General features: G+C 39.4%; 1 protein-coding gene across 6 annotated transcripts in view; it reads right to left on the reverse strand.

Moving 5' to 3' along the window:
* The window catches only part of TP63 (tumor protein p63), a 240,574-nt gene extending 223,366 nt beyond the window's left edge, over positions 1–17,208 (reverse strand). For 4 of the 6 annotated variants that reach the window (XM_082393247.1, XM_082393244.1, XM_082393252.1 and 1 more), the window contains exon 1: positions 371–17,208. In XM_082393247.1, coding sequence (XP_082249373.1) covers positions 371–432 — 62 coding nt within the window. In that variant the 5' untranslated portion in view covers positions 433–17,208. The remainder of the gene's footprint in view (positions 1–370) is intronic. The other 2 variants (XM_082393246.1, XM_082393248.1) reach the window with 2 other exon arrangements.
* Between the last annotated feature and the right edge of the window lie 1,620 nt (positions 17,209–18,828).

Here is an 18,828-nt window from a genome sequence, read left to right on the forward strand (position 1 = left end):
TTTCTTTTGACTTGAAGATCATCCACAGACTATTCTATTCCTGTCCAATGAAATGTCTTCTTCTTGGGTTGGTGAGTGCTGATCTAGGCAAATAACAGATTTTAAACATCTTAAAATGGTGTGACCATTTTTTAAGAAACCATGGGAAGATGGTCTACAAACTTCGTTACTTTGTACATCCAGATAAGAACTAAAAAAAGAAAACTAGAAGAGATGCTCACAGACCACTTTAAGTCCACAGAAAGTGCAAAATAATATCACTGTGCTCATAAACAAAGAGAGGCTGCTCTTTGTACACAGCAGAAACACTCATCATACACAAGGCACTCCAGTTAAGTTTTGATAGAAGTTACGTCACGTTTAAACTCACCGCTGGATGTAAGGGTCGGGACAGTACTGTAGGGTGGCACACCGTGAAGTTTCAAAATTCATTTCCTTCAACTCTCTTTGATATCAACAAATGGAGAACAGTATTATAACATATACACATATACCTGTGTATACATAGATATAAAGCCAGAGGGCTAAAAGCAATAGGGTCAAATGCTATCAGACATAGAAGGGTAGACACTTCCCCCCTTCACACACATTTGCAAAGAGGCGGAGCGTTTCTTGATTTGAGCCAATGAGATTCATCAAGGGACTAAAACATCAGAAACAGTCGAATCTTACCAGCTGGGCATCCTCTCTAAAGTTGTTCTTCCCCCTCTACCACGGCTTTAGAGTCCTTGTCGTATAGTGGCCACACTTGTTGGCAACTTGGAGTCATCTCTGAACTTCTGGTCTCTCTGGTGATTGGATGCTGGCATGAATGGCATCAGAGTTTAATTTCAGCAGCCTGGACTTTCACAACAGAACAAGAGCTAATGAGTGTCCACCCTGCTCCAGCTAATTAATGTTTCCTTGTCTCTGCATACTGATTTGATTTGAGGGCTTCTGTAACTGCTTCTGGAACTAAATATTTCACAGAGCTGCTTAGGAAGTTGTTTTGTTTTTTTTCTTCATCTCCACCTCCACCCCCCCTTCCCCCCACCCTTCATTCTCCCTTTCAGCCAACCGCCTGTTGTGGTCACAATCTCAAATAGCAAAGACAGGGAAATTCCTTGATTATATTTAACCTAGAACTCACTCTTCGTCTCAACTAAAAGAGATACCCATTCATATCCCCTTAGCTTTGCTTTCCCTAAATTAAAAAAAAATAATAACCTTGATTGAGTTTTTCAAATATCCTACCTCAAACACACACACATAATTTTCTTAAAGTAATATTAAAATGGAAAATAATGCACTATTTTCAACTATTTTAAAGCTTACAAAATTATTTCAAATTGCCTGTTACAGAAAACATTCGAGTTCTTTCCATCTCTCTCAGTCTCTCCCACTCTCTTATTTATGTCATTGTTTTTGCTGGTCTTGGTTTTGCTTTGGCTCGAGCTACTTTGGAGTAAAACCGTTAACTTGTTCATATATCCAAAAATTAATATAATATCAAAAAATCTACATACAGAATAATTCACTTCCTTTCTGAATACAGGCTGTAAACCTATCATGGTTTTGTGGATTTGGATATTGAATGAAATATGTTTCAGAAGCTAAATTAAAATAGACTCCAACAGAAAAAAAAAAAAAAAAAAACAGCGTGCCCAAGTGTCACTAACATGGCAAGTTCATAACCTCCTTTCACCCCCAACCATAGGTGACCTGTAAATTGGTGACATCAGAAGTTGTCAAAGTTGTGAGATAATCTAAAGTCATTTCCAGAGCAATTTGACATCTCCTTTTGAGAAATTTTGGTTCAAAATGTGTTTCATAAAAGTATTTTATTTGTTGCTTCAGCCAGGATAGAAGGGAGAAGCTATTTAAAACTCGACATTCTCTTCCTTACTTAGCCTGAGGGTGTCTAACATCTGTGAATTGTGAAATTCACAAATATGCCGGCCTGAGCCCCAGCCAATTCAAACAGCTTGTTCTACAAAATGGGAAATTTGAGGGAAGATCATTTTACTAATTAATTATAGATTTGTTAATTGGAGTTAAAGTGTTTGGCTTTATTCCCTGCTATTAGCAAATACAGATGACCGGAGTATATAGAGTTCTTAAATTAAAAATACTCAATTTCCTTTGAGCATGGCCAAGTCCCATCAAGTGCCCGGCCTTTCCCATTTATAAAATGAGAGGTGAAAGAATGATCTCTAATGCAGTGCCTCTCAAATGTTGATGCACCTGCGAGCCACCTGGAAACTTTGTTAATGCAGATTCTAGTTCAGTGGGTCTGGGGTGAGGCCTGAGACTCTGCATTTCTCACAAGCTCCCAGCTGCTGCTGGTGCTGCTGGGCCTTGCATCACACTTTGAGTAGCAAGACCTAGTGCTCTTTTCAGGCCCGCTTTTTATATACTTCTAGGAAATAAGCAGCGCTCTTCCAAATATTTTAACTTACCAGCAGAGGCTCTAGGCTCCCAAAGAAATGATTAATTTGCAAACATTCTTAGTATGCTTTTAATTTCAAAAGTTTTATAGCCTAATTTATAAAAAGACCATTTAAAATGTATGCCCTGACATCGATAGTTGTTATTTTTAAAAATCCTAAAATTATTAGGTAAGAGGGACAGATACTAAATGGTAAAAATTTATGTAAATAATTATGAAACATACTGGCTCCTATTGCATCGTGAAAATAAATGCAGAGAGCTACCCTGACCAAGGGCAAAAGGCAAACTCTCCAGGATTCAACAGCACACCCATGGCACACAACCATCCAGAACCTGGGAAAATAAGTGACAATTATACTATAATTACCATAATTGCCACTTACATTTATATTACATCCCTCTTCACCCAGGGGGGCCCAGGTTACTATACAAATGCATAAATTATTTCTTTGCTGTGCAAGTTAGATGCTTTTCCAACACCTTAAGTCTTTTAGGTAGAGATTGTAATAGAATAAGTTACGCATTAGGCTGAGAGAAGGTAATTGCCTTTCTGAGCATGACCTACATCTTTGAATGATGTTGTTTGTGAAGATTTTTGATTTGTAGGAAGAGGAGGAGAAAGTAAAGAGCTTAGGGAAACAGTAACATTGAGGGCCTGGAACTCTGGACACAATGTAAAATAAAAGTACACTTTTTCCTTTCAGCGCCTAGCAGCCAAGAATGGGCACTTTGCCAAACTCAGGTATTCAAAACACAAACCCTTCTCATTTATATCCATGTGAATTACTTCTTCACTGCTCTCCTTTATGCACTCTATCCACTGGGTGACATACTTTTCTGTGTTGTCCCCCACCTTGGATCATATTTTGTCTTCCATCTAGAATGTTTTTAAACCCCATGTGCATATATCTCACAAATACTTCAAAGAACAGGAAGCCTTTCTCATTCCTCTAGGTAAAAGGAAGCTACCCTACCTCTAATGTCTTAAATCATGATATTTTCACTTGTGAAAGGGCACCTGCTACTTTCTTCCTGGATTTGAGCTATTTTTGCATAAGACCCATCTCCTGTACTGGACCGTGAACAACTTGAGGGCGGGTTTGCTATCTGATTCATCTCTGTATCTCCAGGGACTAGCAAAATACGGTCTAGTGGACAAATAACATGTTTATATCTTTGCAAAAATGCATCTAATAATTATTATAAGTGGTTAAAAAAGAACTTCCATGAAACATTTGACTTTTTAGAATCAACTTTATTGAGGTATAATTTACATACAATGAAATTCACTAAATTCACTAATTCTACCATTCCATTTGAGGAATTTTGACATATTATATACCATGTAGTCTTTACCACAAACAAGACATAGAATATTTCATTACCCCCCAAATCCCCTCATTTCCATTACCTTAAAAGCTCCCCTTTGTGCTTAATCCTTCTTCACCACTGACCCTAAACAATCACTCTCTTGGTTTTTTTGTCATTATGTATCAGATGTATGTTTTCTAGAACAACATTATCCAATAGACCTTTCTGTGATGAAGGAAATAGTCTACATTTGCACTGTCTGGCATGGTAGCCACTAGCCACATATGGCTAATGTGACTGAGAAACTGCATTTTAATTTTTATTTAATTTTAATCAACTTGTATTTAAAAAGCCACATGTGGCTAGTGGCTACCATGCTGGACTTCACAATGCTAGAATGTCACATAAATGGAGGCACATGGCATGTATTCTGTGTCTAGTAGGTTCTTTCATTCAACATATTGTTTTTGAGATACATCCATATAGTTATGTATGTCAGCAACTGTTTCTTTTTTATGGTTGTTGAACACATGGATTGCTCCTTTTTTTTCATTATTAAGAACAAATTCTGGTCTCATATCCTCAATTATGGCCCAAAGCAGAAGTCCAATAGACTTTTTAAGAGCTCAATAATGACTCATTCCACTGAGTCCCTTAATGATGTGGAATAGTTCATTCCTTCCAAGGCTGCTATAGCTCTAAAGAAGGCAGCAGGTGTAGAGAGAAACTGACTAACCTGGGTTTGGTTTGGGCTCTGGTCCCAACTTCCTCCCTGACTTTAGGCAAGTAGTCTACTGTCTTTGGGCCTTACATTCTTCTCTTTAAGAGGAAGGATGTACCAGTGAGGATTCTTTTGTCATTAGCAATGGAAACTAACTCCTGCTAAGTAAAACTAAAAATATAAAAATAGATCAAAATATGAAAATTCACAGACTGGAAGAGAAAGTTGAAAAACAAGATATGGGAAAAGGCTGGAACCAGAATAGCTTCAGGGATCTAAGTAACAGGAATGAATAGAGTCATTTCGTAGTGCCACCATAGCAATGTCAGACCCAACAGGTTTTTGTTTTTTGGTTTTTTTAACTTGAGTCACTTACCTTAAGATTCGAATTCTCCGAAGGAAGATGTCATGTTAGGCCAGGAGAAATCTGAATGCCTTGATTGATAGCCCTACCAAGACTGGGGCAAAGAGAGTTTCTGCAAGAAAATAGAGGTTCTATTAAGCGAGGAAAGGGCAATAGGTTCAGGGCAACAGAAAACAACAGATGCCACCACGAGGGGCTTAAAGTAGATGATGTCTCACATTCCTTAGAGCTCTGGCTGTCTGTGGCTGTGTGACTGGAGAAGCTGAATTTCTCGTCAGGGTAACTGGACCTCAGGCCCTCTCTTCTCCAAGTCATCCTGGCCTGTCCCTCTTTTATAATATGGGGACAAGGAGAGAACTTTCTAGAGTAAGAGGTGGCGGAGTAAATTCATCGAGTGTCACCCAAATCAAAGGGACTGAAGAGTTTGATGATTTTTAGTTTTAAAACACTTTTCTGGACATAACTTCAGTTCAACTCCACAATCTCTGTTTCATAGAAGTAGAAACCAGGTTCTGTTTTTGGAGGGATCCTACCGACCCTCCCAGCTTTATACTCTATGAATCTAATATTTGCTGAAGTAGGACATCTAGTAGGAGTAAAGCTGGGCCAAGAATTTAAGTGTACTGTATTAGGGTCAAATGCTTTTTTATATCAATGAAAAAGCAAGTGCATTGCAAGCTTAGCCATGTGCTTCTTCTAATTTGACCTCCACCTTCTTACAGGTCACAGGAATTCATCAAATAGAAAAAAAGTGCATAAAGCTAATGTCTCAGAGTCTACTGAGAAGAAAGAAGATGCTTTAGAGAAGTGTCTGAGGAAAGGGACACTTTTCTAATCAGAGGGCATGCAAGGAAACACAGAGGCCAATTGGGGAGGGAGGAGGTTGGCAGTGTCCCTAACAGACAAACCCGATACCCTCCAAGTCACACCCAGTGTCCCAGAGCAATGTGGGTGGGCTTCTTTTCCAGACATCCCTGAACAGCTGTATGGGGGCTGCTCCTCACTCCCACCCCTCCTTTGCTCAGTGCCCACGTGAGAGAGAGATAAATAAGGAGACACAGGAAGTCCTTATTTGGCACTTTGCATTTTTTTTTTCCTGAACCATTTGTCGGATGCAGATATGGTGCACCTTGACTCTAAGTGTCTTGGTGCATATTTTCTAAAATGAGACAATCTCTTATATGATCACAGTTCAGTTAAAAAATGAGGAAATTTACATTGATAAAATACGATTACTTTCTCTACATACCTTATTCAGATTTTGCCAATTGTCCCAATGACGTTTTTTATAGCAACAGAAAATTCTGGATCCTACATTGCATTCCATTGTTCTGTTTCTTTAGTCTTTAGTAATCAGGAACAGTTCCTCAGTCATTGTGCTTCATAACAGATTTTTTTTTTTTAATTGAAGTATAGTTGATTTACAATGTTCCGTTAGTTTCTGGTGTATAGCAAAGTGATTTAGTTATATATATATATATATATATATATATATATATATATATATATATATACACATATATATGAAGAAGAATATATATATATATTTTCATATTCTTTTCCATTATGGTTTATTACAGGAGATTGAATATACTTCCCTGTGCTACACAGTAGGACCTTGTTCTTTTTTTTTTTAAATAAATGTATTTATCTTTTCATTTATTTGTTTATTTATTTATTTATTTTAGGCTGCATTGGGTCTTCATTGCTGCGCACGGACTTTCTCTAGTTGTGGCGAGTGGGGGCTACTCTTTGTTGCAGTGTGTGGGCTTCTCATTGCAGTGGCTTCCCTTGTTGGGGAGCACGGGCTCTAGGCACGTGGGCTTCAGTAGTTGTGGCACACGGGCTCAGTAGTTGTGGCTCACGGGCTTAGTTGCTCTGCAGCATGTAGGATCTTCCCGGACCAGAGATTGAAACCGTGTCCCCTGCTTTGGCAGGTAGATTCTTAACCACTGCACCACCAGGGAAGTCCCAGGACCTTGTTCTTTATCCATCCTATATAGAATAATTTGCATCTGCTAATCCCAAACCCCCAATCCAACCCTCTCTTTCCTCCCACCCTTCCCTGGCAAACACAAGTCTTTACGGCATGACAGATATTTTTGAAGCATGCAGGCCAGTTACTTTGTAGAATGTAACTTAGTTTAGGTTTGACTGATGTTTCCTCATGATTAGATTGAGTTATCTACTTTTGGCAGAAACATCTGTGATACTGTGATATTGTGTACATCTCAGTGCATCATATCAGGAATTGCTCAGTTTTTAAAGCCCATCGAAGGGTTTTCTCCAAGCCTCATCTCAGGCACAGATTTACTGTGAACCTAAGAAAGTCTGAATGTCAAGACCTCTTACTTACATAGATAGTCCCTTCTAAGGTTCTAGGAAATATCTTAGCAACGTGTATACATAGCCATTATGTTTCTGTAAAATATACAAATGTGAGATATTTTAAATACAGTCATCTAATATTACCATCTCTTTCTACTCCAATTTCCCCTTCATCACCATTCATCTCACATAGAGTGGTGATAGAGAGGCCGCAGGATTTCTAAGATCCAGGCAAGGGCAAGTTGAATAGAGGATACTTTTAGTTTGGGTTGGGGGAATACATTAATGTGGTCTGTAGCTGGGTTTGTGTAGAGTTAAAGTATTGCTACTCATCCTGGTAGAGGAATGGGTTCCAAGTATATACTCCTCCTGCCCATGACACTAGGCATGGTGTCACTGAAGACCCTGGCTGGAGGACACATCACAATATGGATATCCCCAACAATAACTGCCATGGAAAATGCATGACTAGTGGAGGAGAGTTGGAGCTGCGCGGAGACTGAAACTTCTCCGTGGAAAGTTTTCCTCCTTTTATCAGGCATACAAACTTGTAAGCAGAGGAATCAATATCAAAACCAGGTTTTCCCTGTCTATTATTCAGCATATACAATTATAAATGCACCATACATTATTTGGTCTTTTATGATGAGGGTTGCATTAAATAGTATTTATCCTTATACTGTGTGTGTTTGTAGGAACACAAATGTCTGGCAGTGCTGTAAACAGCAAGTGTGTCTGTTAATTCTTATATTGGGACTGCAGAAGATAAGGCTGAATATATGATGTTAAGATTCTGTCCAACCCTGAGAGTCCATGACTATCAACTTGTAGGCTCGGGAGTTCCCTGGTGGTCCAGTGGTCAGGACTCGGGGCTTTCACTGCCTTGCAGTGGCCCAGGTTCAATCCCTGGTCGAGGAACTAAAATCTCACAAGCCTTGTGGCTTGTAGGCTACATTTACAGACAGTCCATCTATCTATCATCTATCTATCTATCTATCTATCTATCTATCTATCTATCTATCTATCTATCCATCTACACGAAATCATTTTGTTCCAGAGTGATTTGAGGTAGCTTATAAAATACACAGAAGGAGATTTAAAAATACACATGCAAGGTAACCAGGGGCTGAGAGGAGGAAATGGGGAGTTGTTGTTTAATGGGTACAGTTTCAGTTTTGCAAGATGAAAAAGTGCAGGAGAGTCACTGCACAACAATGTGAATATACCTAACGCTATTGAATTGTACACTTAAAAATGGTTATGCTGGTAAATTTTATGTTATGTGTTTTTTACCACAATTAAAAAGTGTAAAAAATTAAATACGTAGGTAAATGATAAAATCAATAACCAGTATAAACATCAAGAGAAAGAAAAATAGGAGGAAACCAAGGACAATATTTGTCCACAAAATGTATTACATGATGTTCTACACTTGTGCTAAAGGGCCATTTATTTTTCTGTGAACTTCTAGGCAACCAATTACTTACATGAATTTTTTTTTTTATCCACAATAATTGCTTAGGCTCTTGTTACACACAACACATCGTAGGTACAAAATATATATTTGTTAAAAGAATGAGGGAAAAAGATAATATGTAAAATAAATTGGCCTTCAGCTTCTAGACTCTGAATCTAATGCATTTGTTTGATTGCTTATTACAAATAAATGACAAGGGATGATATTGTAATGAGACCTGAATTTCTAGTGGTTTCCAGTATAATTCTCTTGCAAGACTCTATGGTACTTACTCACTGATTTGATGTTTGATTAATAGATTCAACATGCATATTCCTTAAGGGCTTCCTCTGTGTGCCTGTCAGCGTGCTGGGAGCTGTGGGCATGAAGTAGATCAGTAAGATCCAGTCTCTGGCCTCCAGTAAAGTTGAGAACGATCTTCTTTGCCTTTTTGCATCTTAAGTTTCACAGATTAAAAACAAAAAGACTTTTGCTGAGCTGTGTCCCTGAGTTGCCGATGACCAACTTGCTCGCTGAGGTATGTGGTGCCTGATTAAATTAATGAGATAAGAATATGTTTACTAAAATTCATGAAACATGTGTGTAGGTGGGAGAGGATAGAATGTAGCATTCTTATTTACTTTCCTGAGGTTTGAGCCCAAGGGAGACAGCTGTGGCTGAACCTTCCCTCAGACACACATTCAAAAATTTGTGCCTTATTTTTTGAATCCTGATTATCAGGAAGCCACAAAAGCCATCCTTTGTGGAAGGAAGAGGAGTGGGTGTGAGCCAAGAAAAAAAAGATCCCATCTGTACATACTAGTGACTACCAAAAACTATGGTGTGATGATTTCCTAAACCACTGGCTGCTTTTCTGGTATGTAGCTTCGTGAGATATACTGTTTACCAATGGAGCACAGCTCCCAACAGAGGAACTAGGAGACATTTAATAAATGCCGTTTTTTTTTTTTTTTTTTTTTTGAAAATTAGCTATACACAAAGTTAAAAAGGAATTTAGAGACAATTTGCTTCGAAAAACATCCCAGCAAACGACTTAAAAATAACAAGCATGTGCATAGTGGTTTAATTTTACAGAACACTTTCATAGAAGTTATCTCATCAGTCTCCCAACTGTCATGTAGATGTATTAATACTAGGACAAGTAGTGTTATTTCCTCCATTGTATGCATGAGGAAGCTAAGACTCAGGCAGCTTAAGAAACAAACTCATAGTCACACAATCACATAACCATCAGTGGCAGTGGACCCAGCTTTACTTACTCCCAGACATTACTCTTTTTACTCAATAAAATAACATGAATTAAATGCCTATGGTATGCCTTGTATTGTGCAGGACTCTGGGAAAATAAAGGTAAATATAAACTGTATCTTCTTTCCTTACAGCACCTCTACAAACCCAAACTTTTTATAGTGGTTGGCATTTATTAAATATCTCATGTCCATTATCTATCTATTAATAGATAACCAATACAAACTCTAGGAATTAGACAAGTTAGGTCTTATTATCTCTAGGTAGTTAGTTTGTGACTCTGCATTCATCACTCAGCCAGGTAGTGGTAGAATCATGATCGGAACTCAGGTAAACCTGTTTGCCTGAAAATATCACCATACTTTTGACAACCCGCTCCCCTGCCAAAAGATCCAGAATGCATTGTGTATATTTTTATGTTTTGGAGGGCTATGCATGGTCTCTAGCACATGTCTTTTGGTGACTTTTTCCTGGGCCAGTCAGCCTGTGATAACATAAGCACCACAAATGTCAACTCCTAAAGGAAGGCATGAGTTCATGACGGGCACCCACATTTGGGCTGGGAGTCAAGAATGTTAACTCTGCTTATTTTGAAATCTGGGTTGTGCACACTGTTTAAGCATGTGGGAGTGGATGCACTGACAAAATGCTTCTGTGGGATGGAAGTGATTCTCAGGGCATCCTTACAGGGGAATCCACATGGGATGACCCTTGAATGGGTCTTGTTTACAGAAACATCTCTGTGCCAAGTTTCTAAGGAGTAAATTTAAAGCACAACCTTGGAGGAATAACATCAATCTGAAAACACAACTACTCTTGGCTGCCTTTGTGTAGGTAACATATTGTTCTGCCACTCAGCCACTGATCCATTTAGACCATCTGGATCCCTACTCATTATCACTTATGTTATACTTCTGAAGAGAGTAAATAATTTTCCCCATGGGCCTGAATGATCATTTTTGTTAGAATAATGATTGTAAGACATATATTTTCAAAGTAAAAATCATCTTTCTTTTTCAGATTGTGAGATCCTGACTATACACTCATAAAGAGAAATATGTGGAGAGAGGAAAGAGGGAGAGAGCCACAAGATATAGTGATGATATTTATACAGAGATATATGTATGTCTATATGTATAATATACAGATATATGTGTATGTGTATATTTACAAATATTACCTATAATATGTGTATATACTCATGTATGTATACTTATATGCATATCTAATATATTTCTAATAAATATATATTAATATATATACACAATAATTATAGACAGAGATAGTATTTATTAGACTACATTCTCCTCTAATTTGCTTATTTTCCTCCTAATAATCAACACAAGATATCAAGGCAAAATTATTTAAAAAGTAAATTTTAAAAGCCCTTTAATGGAAGAAATAAAACAATGTAGGCAATGTATTCTCATGGTGTGGAAAAATTTATATGGACACTATCACAAAGGCAAAACAAGGGAAAGGAAGTTAATAAACTCTTAACAGTTATTATTTCTCAGTGGATGGGGTTATGGAGTGAAGAAAATATTTTCTTGCTGATACCTTTTTGTAGTTTTCAAATTTTGTACAGTGAAAATACTACATTTTGATACTCAAAAGTATAAAATAAAAAACCACCACAAATAACCATTAAAAATACCTTCCTGTAGAATTTGTCTCTGGAAGGTGTGCACAATAAGAGGGTGACAAATATTATGCCAGGATGAATGGATGTCAAAGAATGAGTCTCAATTTCCTGATGGATTTGTTTCTATTTGGAGAATTTCTACTAAGAAATGGGAAATAAGTGCTCACCCTGATTTGAAATATGCTTAGAAGTGTGGCATTAGAGGTTGAAAGGAACTCAGAGAGTTTACATGGGTTGGCGGATGAGGGTGGAATGGTGTGGCCCAGGGTCACCAGGTCAGGGTGCAGTGTTTCACAATGAGTTCTGTCCATTGCCAACCACTGGCTCAAGAGGGAAAAAAAAAGGGCTTTTATGAGACATTTGTGATGCAGAACGTGGTGGCCATGGAAATACACAGCTCAACTCTTCTAATGTGGAACACATCACTGACTGACAGACACAGCTGGTGCCCCTTCCATCCTTATTGCTTTCTCACTGAGGCCAATGTACATCCAGGCTCCTCCCAGCCAAGGACTGAACCTAGTGGGGCTACCAAACCAGGACCATTCTGGCAACACACGGGACACCTCCAATGTGATTTTGAGTCAATAATACCTCACTGGCCTGACTAAACTTTGGTCTGAAACTCTTTCTGCTGAATTCTCCTAATTTTCTCCTCTTCTTGGTTTTTCAGAGAGAGTTTTTATCACCCTCTGACATAACCCCCCTTATTCTGGTTTCTTCTTCTTTATCCTCCAAAGACATTCTTCCTAGTACATCTTTTGCACATCTGATTCCATCTTGGGGTCTGTTTCTCAGAGAACACAGGTTGATACAAGTGGTCCTCAGAGTGGTCCAAGAATGCAGATAGAAGTTGAATATTTAGGACTGACTCATTCTCTACATGTCAAGCAAATAGAATGGCATCCAGAGCTATGTGGAGTGTGGATTGTTTCTGCTCCAAGATGGAGGCCCAATTGCTATAGATTTCACCAATGTTGACCTGGGAAAAGACCCACTGTAGGGGCAGACTTGCAGCTTCTAAGACTCAGGCTTTTAGGAAGACAGAGGGAAAACAGTTCTTACAAGGAAGTAGAGTTGTATGGTTACTGCTCGGTTGTATTGACACTCTGCAGAGGGATATTGAGAAACAAAGGGCTCTTAACAAGCAGTTAAAGGCTAAGTATCAGAGTCAGATTGCCTCTTTGATAGCTTACAAAGAGGTGAGGGCCTCTTTGCAAAAATAAACAAGCTAAGCAGCAGACTGAGCACCTGACCAAGTCACAGAGCTCAAGAGACATTTGAATGGTCAGCCAAGGCTGGTTGGAAATACCTGAGACCCTGAAATATGGACTGGGGACATTAAGTGGATGCCTCTGATAAGCTGGTTCTGTAGGCTTTTTGTCTTAGTTGAGGCTGTTATAACAAAGTACCACAGACTGGATGGTTTATAAACAATATAAATTTATTTCTCACAATTCTAGAGGCTGGAGGTTTGAGATCAGGGTCCCAGCATGGTCGTGGAAGGGCCCTCTTCTGGATTACAGACTTCTCATTGTGTCCTCACATGGTGGAAGGGACTACAGAGCTTAGTGGGGTCTTTTTTATAAGAGCGTTAATTGCATTCATGAGTATTCCACCCTCATGACCTAATCACCTCCCAAAGGCCCCATTTCCTAATAGTATCACACTGGGCAGTAGGATTTCAACATATGAATTTTGAGGGGACAGAAATATTCTGACCATAGCATTCCCCTAAACCCTCAGCTTGTAGAATGGACTACCCTTTCCTAGTAAGAACTTCCTTCATATTGCAAGTTGCTACCGAGGCGTTTCCTATAAAAGCAGTAAATACTCCACATCAGGAATGCTTTTACCTTCTCTCTTGACTGCAAGGACCCTAAATACAGTTAAAGCGCAGCATAACCCAGCTGGTCATAATAAGGGAAAAAATTAATTATATACCAAAGGAGTTACCAGAATTATCTAGCTTGTACCAACAAAAGTCAGGGAAATATCCCTGGGATTGGATTTTGAGAATTCTTGATTGAGGGGGCTGGAATATAAGACTACATAAGAAAGAGTTCATTGACCTAGGTGTACTTTCTCATGACATGGGATTTAAAACCTTGGTAAGAACCATCGTGGATGGGGCAAGATCACTGCTGGAGTGGTTCTTATAACTTTGGAAAAAGTGATGAACAATGATGAGTAAAGAGGAATTGCTTGAGTTTTTCTGGCAGATGGTAGGAAGGAATAAAGAGTCTAAGGGAGGTAGACATGCTAGAAGGATATATTGTGTGAAGCCAGAAGATTTCCAGGGGAAATATGTTAGATGGGCTAAGAAGACACACGATTTTCCAAGGCCATGAGAAATGTGCTAGGGAAAAGAGGAGCCACATCACTAAGAAGTTCAGTGCTGGCTCTCCTCTGCAACCCAAGGCTGCTTGTAGGAGAGATGCTCACAGAGCTGGGCTCAATGATATTCATGGCAATGATGTCCATTTACCACCAGGTAATAGAGTCCAGATGGTGGCACTTAGCTGCCAGATTCCAGGAGATCATAAGTACCATAATGACCAGAAATGTTGGAGGTGCGGCCAAGGGGGTTTGGCCTGCAGGGAGTTTGTGGAGATGGTCATGGCCTACCTAAGGGAAAAATAAATGGACAGGAAAAATAAATTTAAGCCAACAAGGGTTCTGCTTAAATCTACAGCCAGAAAAAAGCAAGATGGGGGAGTGGGAGGCCAAAGGTGGTCATCCAACACAAAGTCACAGTCTCTTGCTTGATTTGTGGACCTGAGTCAATTTTTAGATATAGAATCCTTTGACTGAAGAGTTAGCTGGATTCCTGGGAAAAAGTAACCTCTAATGCTATGGCAAGTATATGCCATGGCAATGCTTTTAGGTTCCCCTTAAGAAACCTAGAGCCAGGGCAGGCCTCAAGGGTGTGCTCTGTATTTAGAAGGGTTCCTAACTTGGTTTAATGCTGTATTGTCACCCTCTTGAAATTTTTAATAATTTTAAACAAGTGGCCCCACATTTTCATTAGTAGTAGACCTTGCAAATTATATAGCCAGTCTTGCCTACGGCTATTGACCTGAGTACAAGAGATCTGAGTTGACATTGATACCCAGAGACCTTAAGTTAGTCATAGTACCCTGTTGAAGTGGGAGCTCACGTGATCAGGTCATACATGGAATTCTGGTTCAAATCCACCAGACAATGGGTCCACTGTGTCTGGAGACCCACCTAGTGGTCATTTATCCAGTCATCAAGTAATTAGAATTAATATACTTGACTGGGTAATGCCCACATTGGGTTTTTGGCCTGCGGAGTAAGAGCTATCAGAGTGGGAAAGTTCAAGTGAACACCTCTGAAACTGCCCTCTACTTCACTTGGCCAAAGAGTGTATAAAAAGTAATATCACATTCCAGGAAGGATGGTGACGAATGATCTCATTAAATAGTGTAAGGAATGGAACAGGGGTGGAGGGAGTATCCTGATCATATCTCTGTTTAGTTTCTCAATGTGTGCAGAACTCAGATGGGTCCTGCAGACTAAGCATAGACTCTTGAAAGCTCAATCAAGTAATAGCCCTGATTGCAAAGCTATGCCAGAGGTGATATCTCTGCTAGAGCAGGTTAACAAGCTCTTGGGTATAGGATCTGTAGCTATTGATTTGGTAAATGCATTCTTGCCTATTCTGATTATAAAGGAAGAAAATAAACAGGTCATATTCACATGGGACATGCAACAATATTCATTTATAGTTTTGCCTCAGGGCTATGTTAACTCTCCTGCTCTTTGTCATATTGTAGAATGAAGGTATCTGGACTGCCTGGTCAACCCACAGAACATCACACTGATGCTTTATGTCAATAACATCATGCTGCTCAGGCAAGACAAATAAGAGACAGCCTTGCTGGAAGCCTTGATAAGGCACATGCTCCAGGGCATGGGGGAGAAACCCTACGAAGATTCAGAATCCTGATAGTTCAGTGAAGTCTTTAGGGATCCAGTGGTCAGGAGTCTGCCAAAATATGCCTTCCAAAAAAAATGCTGCATCTTGCATCCCCTACCATAAAGAAGGAAACAAGGGAGCCTGGTAGCTCTTTTGGGTTCTGGAGGAAACATATCCCATGCCTAGGAATAGTGCTCGGGCCCATGTATTGGGTAACATTGAAGACTTCAGGTGTCTGGTGGAAAAATATGCAGCATGAAGCTTATGGCAAGCCCCAGTGAGAGAATCACAATGCAAACCCTCATATTCTGGAGTAAGTTTACACCACCCACAGTAGATAAAATAATACGTCTTTTGGTAAAAGAGCTCCTGGTTGTTACCAGGTCTTGAGAGCCACAGAATACTTGACCATGGGGTACTAAATGGCCACGTATCTATAACTTTGCATCATCAGCTGGGTTATTTCCATTCTTCTAAATCATAAAGTCAGCCCGGAATCAGTCAAGCAAAAGATGAAAATGGTACACCCATATTGGGCCTGAGCAGAACCAGAACTAGGTCAGAGCCATGAGAAGGTACCTCAGACACACCTGTCAGCTATAGCAGTTGTACCAGAAAGCCTCCTCAACTTTGCCCCTAAGACCAGCTGAAGGAGGTGGAAGAGCCTGTCCATGCCCTCTAGCCATAGACCACACAGTTCTGTAGCTGAACAAGTAGGACTTACTGTTATAGCAAGGAAGAAGGTACACCATGGGGGTTCATTGGGCATCTCAGTAAGAGTGTTAGAAAGAAATTACTCTAGAATTTGGGTTTGTGTTAGCCTATTTGGGGGAGTGTTCAAGGGATTGGGACTTTGCTATGTACTGGATGCTGTCAGGAAGTGGGACAATCCTATGAATGGGCATCTTGATAAATCTTATCTATAAGACGGGATGAATGAAGTGAAGCTGAAGCTATACTTGGGCAAAGAAGCCACACAATCATATCGGCTGTGATAAGGGGTTGTGTGGTCATTTTTGTGGTTTGAACAATGTTCATCTTTTTTACAGTGTTTACAAGTGATTACAGACTGGTCTTACTTTTGTCTTGACCCATCATAGTCATGGGGAGGCCTTGTCTAACACTGATGCTTTGTGAAATTGTGTTGGTGTTTAATAGGAGGACAGCAAGGCGTAGATGTGAGTTCCAGGCCGGCTTCTAGCAATACCGAGGTTTGGTTGATGGTGCCCAACCAGTTCCTCTTCCTCAAGATAAAACATGATTTATGAACTAGGTAAGTGGATGAAGGCCAAAAACGGACAAGTGGCTGCTTCTAGCACGTTTGAAGTTGGCTTTGAAAGCCACTAGGGAGGAGAAATGTTACCAAAGAGTGGAGTTGTGACTAGTAAACCTGGTCATCCACTTTGTGAGGAAGAAGAAATGACCTGAAGTAATAAAATAAATAGATGTAAAAAAATGTCTGGGCAGTGAGCAATGGCCTGACTCTCTTGTTAGGGGTCTGGAAAGAAAAGAGCAGGAAGATTGGAGACAAGGAGGTCTAGCACAGAGGCACGGACATATGGGTTTGGGCACAACGTGTGAAGATTTTTGTCACGTGCTAACTTCCATCAGAACTCAGGAAAGGCGACCAAACAAGTAAACAAATAAAATTATGTACATGTGACAAGTACCATTAAAGGAACCAGCGAAGAGACTGAATTATGAATAATGGGAGGGAGAGGCAGTAGCAGTGATACAAACTACTTTAGAAGATTAGATAGGTGGGAATGGTCTTAAGAACTGGTGTTTAAGCTGAGATCTGGGGAGCAAGGAGTAAATCATGTGAAGTGGAAGGAAGAGCACACCAGGTGGAGGGAAGAGCATACATAGAACTTTGAGGTGGGAAAGAGGTTGGACTATTTAAGCGATTGAAAGAAGACAGTGCAACCAGACCAGGGCAAACAACGGGCAGATGGCACAAGAGGAGAGTGAGATATAGGAGCCAAATTATACCAAGCCAGGAAAGGAGTCTGGGTCTTATTCTAAGAAGTAATGAAACAGTTTTGAAAGGTTTCACATAGAGATGTGATATGATCCAGTGAAAGTTTTTAAAGAGATTACTCTTTCCTGCCTGTGGAGAATGGACTGGAGCTGGGGAAAGAGCGGGATGGGAAGATTAGTTAGGAAGGTATTGCAATCACGTGAATTAATACCAATCCAAATCAAGACAGGCTTTCACCTACCTTGTGAATGGGTTACATTGTCTATCCTTGAGTGGGAAGTAGTTGTGTAGGTGGATGACACAGCCTCCCTCTTACAGCTGACAGTTCAGTGTCTGATGTTCTGGCCAACTCCGTTCCCAGAATACATGTGATATGTTATTTTATACATAGGGTTCAGCAGGATCAGTACAGATTTAATGTTAAGAGCTTACCTGCTGTACCTTTCAAACATCCCCCGGCCCCATATCTTGTCTTTTGAAAGCCAACTCCTATAGTCAATTGCAGATTAAATGTCCTACACTTGAGCTTCTACCCCTAGACCCATATTGAAATAAATAAGAAAACCAAAATCATGAAGGGAATTAAATCTCTGTGTGTACATATATCTGTATACATAGAATTGTTTACAAGGGGCTGAATGCAGTAAAAAAGAAAAGGAGTTCCCACTTAGCTTTGTGGAGCCAGCGAGGTTGCCTGGGTGCTAGCCATACAGGGCAACACTTTCCCAAAGAACACAGAATCCTCAAGAACATCTGCCAACCTTGAGCTTAGTCAATTTGATTGCTCTTCAAAAAAAACATCAATGAGAGATAACATACCCACTTTATTGAAAGCATTGTAATTCCATTCTTATTTACTCTCTGTTAATGGTGTCAATGCATTGAATATTACTGTTTTCCAAGAGAAAAAAGGAGAAGCATTCACTTAGATAAACTGGGCTCACAAATCTGTTCTATGCTTCATGAAACTCACCTGTCATTCAAATATGGAAAGAATTTGAAAAAGAGTTTTAAAAAGATAATTAAGATTTATACTAAAATGATTTCTCATTTATAGTTTATGAGTATTTTTCATCAGAAATCTGCACTTAATGATTACTAATTCAGAAAATATAAAAATGCAATGATACAATCAGGCTGGTGGTATCTCTAACTAGATGGTATGAGAAGGGCAAAGAAAAAAATCATCATATGAAACTACAGTATTTTTTTCCTGAGTCCTAAGATTGAAACTAGTTGTACCCATTCATGAAGTCCATACTTGATGTTTCAAATGTTGGGGGAAAGAGTACTGTATATTACTGAGAGACTGGAAGTTTGTGACGTTTTTAAAATGTACTCTTTTGATTTTAATACTGAAGTGCTGTGAATGTGGGTTTC

Source organism: Balaenoptera borealis (assembly GCF_965194805.1).
Source record: "Balaenoptera borealis genome assembly, chromosome: 5".
In the NCBI taxonomy this organism is placed as follows: Eukaryota; Metazoa; Chordata; class Mammalia; order Artiodactyla; family Balaenopteridae; genus Balaenoptera; species Balaenoptera borealis.